Source organism: Bombina bombina, chromosome 4 (assembly GCF_027579735.1).
Source record: "Bombina bombina isolate aBomBom1 chromosome 4, aBomBom1.pri, whole genome shotgun sequence".
In the NCBI taxonomy this organism is placed as follows: Eukaryota; Metazoa; Chordata; class Amphibia; order Anura; family Bombinatoridae; genus Bombina; species Bombina bombina.
In genome coordinates this window covers 902,266,114-902,280,078 of record NC_069502.1, presented here as the reverse complement: position 1 = coordinate 902,280,078, position 13,965 = coordinate 902,266,114, and the positions used below count along the sequence as shown (strand labels likewise).

Genomic DNA, 13,965 nt, shown 5'->3' with positions numbered 1-13,965 from the left:
CACTACTAATCCACCTGCGGGAAGGGCCCTGTGGCCGCTAGATTTTGCTGATCAGTTGCAAACAGCGGTGTCGGAGGCCTTCAGTGCTTTACCTCGCACTGCTAAGCGCAATATGAAAATGTCCACAGCACAACTTGCTTAAAAAGTGTCTTTATTGACAAATGAAAGAGCATTGTGCATTGCTCTAGTGGAATTGGCAGATTTCCACAGTCGTCACAAGCACACTTTTTGCCTGGCAGCTATTCTACATGTTGTTGAGGATTCATTAGCACTGCTAAGCGCAAGCGAAAGGTTAAACTTTGCTATTCTTCCCAGGGGTCATCTACTCCGTTAGATTTATCGGAGACTAGATTATCCGCTGATGCAGAGGACTCAGATACTTCGGAGGACTCTTTCTCTGGGTCGGAAACTGTGGCCTCTAAACCTCTGGCTGCGGAAGAACCAGACTTAAGGTTTAGGATGGAGCACTTACGCTTTTTATTAAAGGAGGTGTTAGCTACTCTAGAGGTTCCGGAACCTTCTATTCCTAAGCTTGATAAGGTCTATGAGGACAGGGTGGTGCCCCAGACTTTCCCAGTTCCCGTAAAGATGGCAAATATTATAAAGAATGAATGGGATAGACTTGGTTCATCTTTCTCCTATTCTTCTTCGTTTAAGAAACTGTTCCTGATTCTCAGCTAGAATTGTGGGGATCTGTCCCTAAGGTGGATGGAGCTATCTCCACACTCGCTAAGCGCACCACTATCCCACTGGAGGATAGTTCATCATTTAAGGAACCCATGGATAAGAAATTAGAGACCCTGTTAAGAAAGATGTTTCAGCACACAGGGATCGTATTTCAGCCTGCAGAGGCGGTCGCTGCGATGGCAGGAGTATCTACCTATTGGTGTGAAGGCCCTGAGGATAGCTAATTCGTTTATCTGTGATGCAAATATGCAGATTATTCGCTTGAATGCCAAAACATCAGGCTTTTCTCTTCTGGCCTTGTGGTTGAAGTCGTGGTCTGCTGACATGACGTCCAAATCTAGATTACTTTCCCTACCATTTAAGGGAAAGGTTCTCTTTGGTACAGGCCTGGACTCTATCATATCCACGGTCATGAGGAGCAAGGGTGCCTTTCTACCGCAGGATAAGAAGAATAAACCTAAGGGTCCTAATTTTTGTCCTATTCGTTCGGAGAAGTCCCAATGACAACAGCTTGCCGAGAAGCCTAATTAGTCCAAGGGATCTTGGAAACTATCTCAGTCTTGGAATAAAGCCAAGCAGAGCAAGAAGCCTGCCGAGACAAAATCGGCATGAAGGGGCGGCCCCCTATCCTTCTCTGGATCTCATAGGGGGCAGACTTTTCGCGGAGGCTTGGATGAGAGACGTGCAGGATCCTTGGGTTCTGGAGGTTATTGCCCAGGGTTACAGGATAGGTTTCAAAACTCACCCTTCCAGGGACAGATTCCTCTTGTTAAATCTATTGTCAAGACCAGAGAAACGAGATGCCTTCCTAGAGTGCATGAGGTATCTCTCCTCTCTAAGAGTAATTGTACCGGTACCTCTAGCAGAAAGAGGTCTAGGGTACTATTCAAACCTTTTCGTGGTCCCAAAGAAGGAGGGCACGTTTTGTCCGATTCTAGACCTAAAGTGCTTAAACAAGTTTCTGTTGTTCCCATCGTTCAAGATGGAGACGATAAGGTCTATTCTGCCCTTGGTTCAAGGAGGTCAGTTCATGACTACGATAGACTTGAAGGACGCTTACCTTCATGTGCCAATACACAAGGATCACTTAAAGTTCCTAAGATTTGCCTTTCCGGATCAGCACTTCCAGTTTGTAGCTCTCCCCTTCAGTCTGGCTACTGCTCCAAGAGTCTTTACGAAGGTTCTGGGAGCTTTGCTCGTGGTGGCGAGATCCAGAGGTATTGCAGTAGCACCTTATCTGGATGACATCCTGGTCCAGGCTCCGTCCTGCCGGCTGGCAGAGGACCATTCAAGATCTCTTCTATTTCTTCTTCAATCTCACGGATGGAAGATAAACTCACGAAAGAGTTCTCTGGTTCCCAGTACCAGAGTGAAGTTCCTTGGCACAATAATAGACTCCATATCCATGAAGATAATCCTGACAGACCAGAGACGTTGCAAAATTGCTTCCAGCTGTCTTACCCTTCAGACCTCCTCAAGGGCATATGTAGCCCGGTGTATGGAGGTGATAGGGCTTATGGTATCCAGTATAGATGTCATTCCATTCGCCAGGTTCCATCTACAACCTCTTCAGTTGTGCATGCTGCGGCAGTGGAACAGCGATCACTCAGACCTATTCCAACAGATCTCTCTGGACATCCGGTCGAGGGAATCCCTCTCTTGGTGGCTCCGTCCAGATCAGCTGTCCCTGGGGACTTCCTTCCTTAGACCATCCTGGGAGATTGTGACTATGGACGCAAGCCTCTCAGGATGGGGAGCTGTTTGGGGTGCCAGGAAGGTACAGTGCAGGTGGAATCGAGAGGAGTCACTTCTTCCATTCAACATCCTGGAACTTCGAGCGATCTTCAATGCTTTGAGGGCTTGGCCCCTCCTGGGTTCATCCCAGTTCATCAGATCCCAGTCGGACAATATTACCTCAGTGGCTTACATCAACCATCAGGGGGAAAAGAGAAGCTCCCTAGCCATGAGGGAAGTATCTTGGATTCTGGAGTGGGCGGAGACCCGCAACTGCTCCCTGTCAGCGATCCACATCCCCGGTGTGGACAACTGGGAAGCGGATTTTCTCAGCAGACAATCGTTTCATCCTGGGGAATGGTCTCTTCACCCCAAAGTGTTTGCAGAGATTTGCAACAGATGGGGTACTCCGGAGATCGATATCATGGCGTCCAGACTCAACTTCAAGCTACCCAGATATGGGTCCCGGTCCAGGCATCCCCAGGCAGAACTGATAGATGCCTTAGCAGTGCCTTGGGGATTCAACTTAGTCTACATATTTCCACCATTACCACTTCTACCTTGAGTAGTTGCCCGTATCAACTATTCTGATTGTTCCGTCGTGGCCACAGAGTATGTGGTTTGCGGATCTGGTGGGCATGTCATCATCTCCTCCATGGAGGTTGCCCTTTCGCAAGGATCTGCTGGTACAGGACCTCTTTGTGCATCAAAATTTAGATTCTTTGAGGCTGACTGCATGGAGATTGAATGCTTAATCTTAGCCAGGAGAGGGTTTTCTGAGAGTGTAATTGATACTCTCATTCAAGCCAGGAAGCCGGTCACCCGACTCATCTATCATAAGGCGTGGAGGACCTACTTACTCTGATCTCGTGGATATTCCTGGCATAAGGTCAGGGTATCTATGATACTTTCAGGACGGCTTGGAGAAGGGGCTTGCCGCCAGTTCCTTAAAGGGACAGATTTCGGCTCTATCTGTGTTGTCTTTTTTGTTCAGGCTGTATCTACAATCATGCCTGTATTTAGACATTCTGCCCCTATTTGGAGTTTGAATCTAGTTCTTAGGGTTTTGCAGAGGGCTCCGTTTGAGCCTATGCATTCTCTTGACATCAAGATACTGTCTTGGATGGACTTCACACCGAAGAAAAATTAGATGTATTCTACTGTCTGTCATTGCTCATTGTATATTTGATATGTTGTCATTATTATTCTTGTTATTTACGCTGATTTAAAACAATAAAAACCTTTAAAAAAAAAAAAAAAAAGATACTGTCTTGGAAGGTTCTTTTTCTACTGGCTATTGCTTCGGCACGCAGAGTCTCTGCGTTGGCGGCCTTGCAATGTGAGCCTCCTTACCTGGTTTTTCATGCCGATAAGGCTGTCCTTCGCAATGGGTTGGGATTTCTCCCTAAGGTTGTGTCTGATCGCAACATTAATCAGGAGATTGTAGTTCCTTCCTTGTGTCCTAACCCTTCTTCTAAGGAACAGTTACTTCATAACTTGGATGTGGTTCAAGCTTTGAAATTTTATCTTCAAGCTACGAAGGATTTCAGACAGACTTCAGCATTGTTTGTTGTCTATTCGGGGAAGCGCAGAGGGCAGAAGGCTTCTTCCACTTACCTATATTTTTGGCTGAGGAGCATGATTCACTTGGCTTATGAGACAGCCTCTTTAGAGGATTACGGCTCACTCAACTAGAGCTGTGGCTTCTTCTTGGGCCTTCAAGAATGAGGCCTCTATGGAGCAGATTTGTAAGGCGGCTACCTGGTCCTCCTTCAAAACTTTTTCAAAGTTTTACAAATTTGATGTTTTTGCTTCGGCTGAAGCAGCTTTTGGGAGAAAAGTTTTGCAGGCTGTGGTGCCCTCAGACTAGGGTCCGCCTCTCTCTTACCCTCCCATTTTCATTCAGTGTCCTCTAGAGCTTGGGTATTTGTTTCCCACAAGTAATGAATGATGCCGTGGACTCTCCTCGTATTAAGATGGAAAACATAAATTATGCTTACCTGATAATTTCATTTCCATCTGTACGAGGAGAGTCCACGGCTCCCATCCAGTTCTCCGATGGACCTAAATTCCTTTGTTTTTCTTCTGGCACAATTTAGACCCTGATATTTCTCCTACTTTCCTTGTTCCCTCGGCAGAATGACTGGGGGATGAGGAGAGTGGGGGTGGTAATCAAGCCTTTGGCTATGGTGTCTTCGCCTCATCCTGGTGGCCAGGTTCTGTATTCCCACAATTAATGAATGGAGCCGTGGACTCTCCTCATACAGATGGAAATGAAATATTCAGGTAAGCATAATTTAAGTTTTCTCTGCTCAAAAGCAAAGTACCTCTGGCCCAGTGCTAACTGTAACAGGTCAAAGCAGGCTAAGAAAACTATCCCTACTACCAAATCTGCATGAAGCTGCGGTACTGATCCAGAGGTTCTGGTAGGGGACAGTTTAAGCCTTTTTTTCAGGAGGCTTGGTTTCAGTCTGCACCAGATCCCTGTTTTTTTCTGTCCAATGTTCCGAGGATGTGTTCAATAAGTTTGGGGGTCTTTGGGGTCTCCCAGATATAGATCTGATGGCTTCTCGTTTGAACAACAAACTTCCCAGGTACTTTGCAAGGTCTAGGGCGTGTCAAGCAGAGTTTGTAGATGTTCTAGCAGAACCTTGGTCAATTCAGCTTACTTATCTGCTTTCTATTCTGCATCTTTTCCCAGAGTGATCTCCAAGATAACCTTTGAGAAATTTTCAGTAATCCTGATTGTTCCAGCTTGGCCTCGCAGGATTTTGTTTGCAGATCTGGTTCAGAAGTCCAGTTGCCCTCCTTGGCCTTTTCCTCTGCGCCCAGAACTTCTGTCTCAATGTCCTTTTTACCATCCAGATCTCAAGTCTCTGATGGCATGGTAATTAAATGGTTAGTCCTTAGACATAGAGGTTTCTCTGATTCATTGATTAAAACCTTAATTCAGGCTTATAAGCCTGTAACTTGGAAAATCTATCATAAGGTCTGAAAGGCCTTTATTTCTTGGTGCATAGATCATGGCTTTTCCTGGCATTATTTCAGAATTCCTAGGATTTTGCAGTTCTTACAGGGTGGTCTGGATAAGGGCCTATCTGACAGTTCTTTGAAGGGGCAGATTTCTGCTCTTTGAGCTTTGATTCCAAGTTTTGTTTAGGCTTTGGCTCGTATTTAGCCTGTGATCAAGCCAGTTTCTCCTTCACAGAATCTTAACCTAATGGGGCAGTCTACTCCTTAGTCATCTTAAAGTCTTACTTTAGATTAAGCTACTAATAGCCTCCTGCACTCCTTTCTATATCATGCAGCAGAAACGGTAACAAGTTATTTTAAAATTAATATTGTTTCTGGCTACTTTAAAAAGGCTGCCAAGGTCCCCCCACTGATGACATCATGATCTGGGCTTCATCTAAGCACTCTAGATTAAGAGTTTGTTGAATCCAACTAGTGCCTTTTGTGATTGGATGCCATATGCAGCCCAGATTGTGATGTCATTGGTGGGCAGAGCTTGCCAGCCATTTCAAAGTGGCCAGAAACAAAATTCATTTTAAAATAACTTATTACCATTCATGCTGCATGATAGAGAAAAAGTGCAGGATGCTATTTGCAGCTTAATCCCTTTAAGGGTTTTGCAGGCTTCTCCTTTTAAACCTATGCATAATGTGGATATTAAACTGCTTTCTTGGAAGGTTTTATTCCTTTTAGCTATCTCTTCTGCTAGAAGAGTTTCAGAGTTAAAGGATATTAGACAGACATCTAGTTGAATTCACTTTTCTATTGGTAGAAAAGGACACATTTTCTGCTGTTTCTTTGGCCTCTTGGTTGAAACTCTTAAATCACAAGGCTTACTTGGCGGTAGGTCAGCCTCCACCGCAACGGATTTTAATGCTTGTTCTTATATGGGCTTTTAAGAATGAGGCTTCAATGGACCAAATTTACAAGGCTACTTGGTCTTCTTTGCATACTTTTACAAAATGTTGCCATTTTTATGTTTTTTCTTCTTCTGAGGCAGCCTTTGGTAGAAAGGTCCTTCAGGCAGTTGTTTCAGCTTAATTTTTCTTGCCTGGATGATTTAATTTTTAAGTGCGAAAAAAAAAGAATATTAGTCCTTGTGTTTTTGTAGGGCTTTGGATTTAATTCCACAGTAAAAAAAGGATTTTTAAATCCCTCCCTTTATGTTATTAATCTTGGACTCCACAGCTTGGGTATTAGTTCCCATGAGTAATGGATTGTCCTCACCACCTGTATGAAAGAAAACATAATTTATGCTTACCTGATAAGTTTATTTATTTTATTGTGGTGGAAGTCCACAAGACCCCACCCTTTGTTTTTGGGTTTAGTATATTCTTTGCACATCTAAGACTAAGGTACATGTGAGGTGGGTGGGGTTTTATAGAGTTCTTTGAGTTTGGGAATCTTTGTCTCCTCGTAGTGGTAAAGAAGTGTAATTTCCAGGAGTAATGAATCCTGGTCTCTCACCACCATGAAATAAATGAATTTATCAGATAAGCATAAATTGCTTTATAATATATATATATATATATATATATATATATATATATATATATATATATATTATGCTGTATGTAAAATCATGAAATAAAAATGTGTTTCATGTCCCTTCAACTTCTGGCATTTTGATTCATCTTGATCGGTGTTAACTTTTTTTAAGTTATTTTATTATTTTGGTTGCCTTCTACATGGTACTTTAAGTAACCAGAAATACAAAGTATGGTAGAAACGACCGTATCTACTTTCCTAACAAGAAATCCAATATATGTGAATTAAAATGTATTATTTATATTAATAATTTTGATGCAAAAAACAGTTTAATTTAACTGCGATCAATCACATTGTTTTACAAAAGCTTATCAATTTATTTATATGCAAAAGGCTTCATAGATTTTAATGGTGCATTTTGTAAAAAATCATTATGTAACCTTTTCTACAGGATTGTGTGTTCACCCCTATGTGTTTATCCTACTAAAATTGTTTTTACACTTGCCTGGGAGTTCACTGTGAGTAATGATGTGCTGCAGTTGCATTTACTCAACAACATCTTGGGGTTTTCTGCTAAGGAAAGTGGGAATTTTCTTATGTATTTAACTACTTTGCTGCTCCCCATTGCCTTTACCTAGACATATAGGGCTCGATTTATCAAAGGCTTCACCATATTATGACTGCAGGTTCTCACAAGAGAACCTAAAGTCCATACTTATCAAGCAGCGGTCATCAGACCAATGCTTCTCTAACTCTTCTCCACCTTTTAGGTGGAGAATTTCAATCTCCCTGGTCTCATCTGACCGGGGAGATAAACAGCTTCTGCCCATGCTCGCATGCAATGTTAAATTCAGTCTGCCAGTGGCGAGCTGCGGCCGTAGCTTGATAAATCAAGCCCTTAATCCCTTTGTTGGGATGATTAAGCATATGGGTATAAGCATCCGCTAAAGTCAAAATGAAAGATTCATGATTTAGATAGAACCTTTAATTAAAAAAAAAATTAATATATTTCCATTATCAAAACTTGCACCTTCTATTTATATTCAGACATTCTGAGTCTCAAGCTCCCACTGAGCAATGTGCAAAAGGGAACAGTATGTGTGTGTAAATATATATATATATATATATATATATATATATATATATATATATATATATATATATATATGCATTTTGTGATTGGCTGATTGCTGTCACATGATACTTGAGAGGGAAAATTGGATTAACTTTGAAATTTGCCAGAAAATGTAATGTTCTAATGCTTATTTCTTGTTCAAATTAAGTGCTTTTACATTGTCTATTGTGTATTTGTCAATTGTTAAATGCTACTGTATTTAGTGGTCCTTTAAAGAGTAAACCCCATAGATAGAGCTCCTAAAATTCCACTAAGATGTTAATTTGTCCATACTTTAAATTTGCGTTTCAGTTTTTTTATTTTGTGATTCAGATAGAGCATGCAACTTTCTAATTTACTCCTATTATCAATTTTTCTTCGTTCTCTTGCTATCTTTATTTGAAAAAGAAGGCATCTAGGCTTTTTTGGTTCAGTACTCTGGACAGCAATTTTTATTGGTAGATGAATTTATCCACCAATCCGCAAGAACAACCCAGGTTGTTCACCAAAAATGGGCCGGCATCTAAACTTACATTCTTGCATTTCAAATAAAGATACCAAGAGAATGAAGAAAATTTGATAATATGAGTAAATTAGAAAGTTGCTTAAAATTTCATGCTCTATCTGAATCGTGAAAGAAAAAACGTGGGTCCAGTGTCCCTTTAAAATGTTTATGAAAAATGAAAAACAAAATTGCAATTTTGGGGTCCTTTAAAACGTCAGCTACATATTGTTATGCATGTGCAGGTCGCACCAAATTACGATTTTAATCTGATTTATAGCACCTTTTCATTTTGTATTTATTCTATAAATAACTTGTAGAGTACAGACACATTTGTATACATATGTATTTCTTTACATTTCCATGTATTTTGAGACCTTTCAAACATTAAAAATAATTAATATATGCATTGTGTTGTTCTTATTCAGAACCTACAACATAGAAAATATGCAAGATGGAAGGCAACTTATATTCACAACTGTCTTAAGAATGGGGAAACTCCTCAAGCTGGGCCTATAGGACTAGAAGACTATGGTAAGTTAACATGCACTAATGATAATTCAGTTTATTCTCCTTTTTGTATACATACAAATACCAAAGTATGGATAGATTATGTTGGTGAGCATACATTATAAATATATCCTGGCATACATTATAAATCCACTCAAGACTCTTTGTGGGGTTTTTTAAGATGGTGGTATCCCAGAAAGACTTTAATATTATAATACAGCTGCGTGAAAGTAACAATACTTAAAACAAGTGATGGACAATTGGTGGCCTATGGGCCACATGTTGCCCCCTGCACTAGCTTTTGTGGTCCCCAGTAAAAGCAAAGCTAATAATGTGGGTGCCATCATTTCTCTGGCCCAGGTAAAAGCAAATATGTGTGCTTAGAGGTCTTCTGGTAGGTGGACAAACAAGGTGGCTACAACTCACTTTGAAGGGGAGAAAAACAGATTGACTGTAACCTTAATCTGGTCCTTTGTTACTGGACAGTTTTAGGAAATGTATTATTATTTGTGTATAATATCCATACATTTAAAGGCAGCCTTTAAAGCCTTTTAAAATATTGTGGCCCAATGTGTTAGGAAGTTTGCCATCATTGCTGTAAATTATAAAGACCAAGGGTGCCCATATTTTAGTAAGGCAGGGTGTGCTCTTCGGTCAAGCGGGACCAACTTATTCTGTTTGCGCAGTAAATTGATTCTCATTTAACACAGAGTCTATTATTATTGTGCTGACTAACCCTTTTCTTTTGTAAAATGATGATGGTCCACAGGCCTCCTTAACATATGGGATATATTTCCCGCCACTAAAAGGAAGTCAAGAACACATACAAGAGCTTTAAAACCCTCCCAACTATGTTGATGTGGAATATACATTTCTCCAACATAGGTGTGTCCGGTCCACGGCGTCATCCTTACTTGTGGGATATTCTCTTCCCCAACAGGAAATGGCAAAGAGCCCAGCAAAGCTGGTCACATGATCCCTCCTAGGCTCCGCCTACCCCAGTCATTCTCTTTGCCGTTGTACAGGCAATATCTCCACGGAGATGGCTTAGAGTTTTTTAGTGTTTAACTGTAGTTTTTATTATTCAATCAAGAGTTTGTTATTTTAAAATAGTGCTGGTATGTACTATTTACTCTGAAACAGAAAAGAGATGAAGATTTCTGTTTGTAAGAGGAAAATGATTTTAGCAACCGTTACTAAAATCGATGGCTGTTCCACACAGGACTGTTGAGAGGAATTAACTTCAGTTGAGGGAACAGTGAGCAGAATTTTACTGCTTGAGGTATGACACATTCTAACAAGACGATGTAATGCTGGAAGCTGTCATTTTCCCTATGGGATCCGGTAAGCCATTTTTATTACAGACAATAAATAAGGGCTTCACAAGGGCTTTTTAAGACTGTAGACATTTTCTGGGCTAAATCGATTCATATAATAAACATATTTAGCTTTGAGGAATCATTTTAATCTGGGTATTTTGTAAAATAATATCGGCAGGCACTGTTTGGGACACCTTATTCTCTAGGGGCTTTCCCTTATCATAGGCAGAGTCTCATTTTCGCGCCGGTATTGCGCACTTGTTTTTGAGAAGCATGACATGCAGTCGCATGTGTGAGGAGCTCTGATACATAGAAAAGACTTTCTGAAGGCGTCATTTGGTATCGTATTCCCCTTTGGGCTTGGTTGGGTCTCAGCAAAGCAGATACCAGGGACTGTAAAGGGGTTAAAGATAAAAACGGCTCCGGTTCCGTTATTTTAAGGGTTAAAGCTTCCAAATTTTGGTGTGCAATACTTTTAAGGCTTTAAGACACTGTGGTGAAATTTTGGTGAATTTTGAACAATTCCTTCATACTTTTTCGCAATTGCAGTAATAAAGTGTGTTCAGTTTAAAATTTAAAGTGACAGTAACGGTTTTATTTTAAAACGTTTTTTGTACTTTGTTATCAAGTTTATGCCTGTTTAACATGTCTGAACTACCAGATAGACTGTGTTCTGAATGTGGGGAAGCCAAGGTTCCTTCTCATTTAAATAGATGTGATTTATGTGACACAAAATTTAGAGAAAATGATGCCCAAGATGATTCCTCAAGTGAGGGGAGTAAGCATGGTACTGCATCATCCCCTCCTTCGTCTACACCAGTCTTGCCCACTCAGGAGGCCCCTAGTACATCTAGCGCGCCAATACTCCTTACTATGCAACAATTAACGGCTGTAATGGATAATTCTATCAAAAACATTTTAGCCAAAATGCCCACTTATCAGCGTAAGCGCGACTGCTCTGTTTTAGATAATACTGAAGAGCATGAGGACGCTGATGATATTGTTTCTGAAGGGCCCCTACACCAGTCTGAGGGGGCCAGGGAGGTTTTGTCTGAGGGAGAAATTTCAGATTCAGGGAAAATTTCTCAACAAGCTGAACCTGATGTGATTACATTTAAATTTAAGTTGGAACATCTCCGCGCTCTGCTTAAGGGGGTGTTATCCACTCTGGATGATTGTGAGAATTTGATCATCCCAGAGAAACTATGTAAAATGGACAAGTTCCTAGAGGTCCCGGGGCCCCCAGAAGCTTTTCCTATACCCAAGCGGGTGGCGGACATTGTAAATAAAGAATGGGAGAGGCCCGGTATACCTTTCGTCCCTCCCCCCATATTTAGAAAATTGTTTCCTATGGTCGACCCCAGAAAGGACTTATGGCAGACAGTCCCCAAGGTCGAGGGGGCGGTTTCTACTTTAAACAAACGCACCACTATACCCATAGAAGATAGTTGTGCTTTCAAAGATCCTATGGATAAAAAATTAGAAGGTTTGCTTAAAAAGATGTTTGTTCAGCAAGGTTACCTTCTACAACCAATTTCATGCATTGTCCCTGTCACTACAGCCGCGTGTTTCTGGTTCGATGAGCTAGAAAAGGCGATCACTAGTGATTCTCCTCCTTATGAGGAGATTATGGACAGAATCCGTGCTCTCAAATTGGCTAATTCTTTCACCCTAGACGCCACTTTGCAATTGGCTAGGTTAGCGGCGAAAAATTCTGGGTTTGCTATTGTGGCGCGCAGAGCGCTTTGGTTGAAATCTTGGTCAGCGGATGCGTCTTCCAAGAACAAATTGCTTAACATTCCTTTCAAGGGGAAAACGCTGTTTGGCCCTGACTTGAAAGAGATTATCTCTGATATCACTGGGGGCAAGGGCCACGCCCTTCCTCAGGATAGGTCTTTCAAGGCCAAAAATAAACCTAATTTTCGTCCCTTTCGTAGAAACGGACCAGCCCCAAGTGCTACGTCCTCTAAGCAAGAGGGTAATACTTCTCAAGCCAAGCCAGCCTGGAGACCAATGCAAGGCTGGAACAAGGGAAAGCAGGCCAAGAAACCTGCCACTGCTACCAAGACAGCATGAACTGTTGGCCCCCGATCCGGGACCGGATCTGGTGGGGGGCAGACTCTCTCTCTTCGCTCAGGCTTGGGCAAGAGATGTTCTGGATCCTTGGGCACTAGAAATAGTCTCCCAAGGTTATCTTCTGGAATTCAAAGGGCTTCCCCCAAGGGGGAGGTTCCACAGGTCTCAATTGTCTTCAGACCACATAAAAAAAACAGGCATTCTTACATTGTGTAGAAGACCTGTTAAAAATGGGAGTGATTCATCCTGTTCCATTAGGGGAACAAGGGATGGGGTTCTACTCCAATCTGTTCGTAGTTCCCAAAAAAGAGGGAACGTTCAGACCAATCTTAGATCTCAAGATCCTAAACAAGTTTCTCAAGGTTCCATCGTTCAAAATGGAAACCATTCGAACAATTCTTCCTTCCATCCAGGAAGGTCAATTCATGACCACGGTGGATTTAAAGGATGCGTATCTACATATTCCTATCCACAAGGAACATCATCGGTTCCTAAGGTTCGCATTCCTGGACAAGCATTACCAGTTCGTGGCACTTCCTTTCGGATTAGCCACTGCTCCAAGGATTTTCACAAAGGTACTAGGGTCCCTTCTAGCGGTGCTAAGACCAAGGGGCATTGCAGTAGTACCTTACTTGGACGACATTCTGATTCAAGCGTCGTCCCTTCCTCAAGCAAAGGCTCACACGGACATAGTCCTGGCCTTTCTCAGATCTCACGGATGGAAAGTGAACGTAGAAAAGAGTTCTCTATCTCCGTCAACAAGGGTTCCCTTCTTGGGAACAATAATAGACTCCTTAGAAATGAGGATTTTTCTGACAGAGGCCAGAAAAACAAAACTTCTAAACTCTTGTCAAATACTTCATTCCGTTCCTCTTCCTTCCATAGCGCAGTGCATGGAAGTAATAGGTTTGATGGTAGCGGCAATGGACATAGTTCCTTTTGCGCGCATTCATCTAAGACCATTACAACTGTGCATGCTCAGTCAGTGGAATGGGGACTATACAGACTTGTCTCCGACGATACAAGTAAATCAGAGGACCAGAGATTCACTCCGTTGGTGGCTGTCCCTGGACAACCTGTCACAAGGGATGAACTTCCGCAGGCCAGAGTGGGTCATTGTCACGACCGACGCCAGTCTGATGGGCTGGGGCGCGGTCTGGGGACCCCTGAAAGCTCAGGGTCTTTGGTCTCGGGAAGAATCTCTTCTACCGATAAATATTCTGGAACTGAGAGCGATACTCAATGCTCTCAAGGCTTGGCCTCAGCTAGCAAAGGCCAAGTTCATACGGTTTCAATCAGACAACATGACGACTGTTGCGTACATCAACCATCAGGGGGGAACAAGGAGTTCCCTGGCGATGGAAGAAGTGACCAAAATCATTCAATGGGCGGAGACTCACTCCTGCCACCTGTCTGCAATCCACATCCCAGGAGTGGAAAATTGGGAAGCGGATTTTCTGAGTCGTCAGACATTACATCCGGGGGAGTGGGAACTCCATCCGGAAATCTTTGCCCAAATTACT

At 42.1% G+C, this 13,965-nt stretch overlaps 1 protein-coding gene across 1 annotated transcript in view; it reads left to right on the top strand.

Moving 5' to 3' along the window:
* The window catches only part of VTA1 (vesicle trafficking 1), a 725,433-nt gene that overhangs the window by 496,080 nt on the left and 215,388 nt on the right, over nucleotides 1-13,965 (top strand). The window contains exon 5 of the mRNA XM_053711824.1: nucleotides 8,966-9,071. Within this exon, the coding sequence (XP_053567799.1) occupies nucleotides 8,966-9,071 (106 nt within the window). The remainder of the gene's footprint in view (nucleotides 1-8,965; nucleotides 9,072-13,965) is intronic.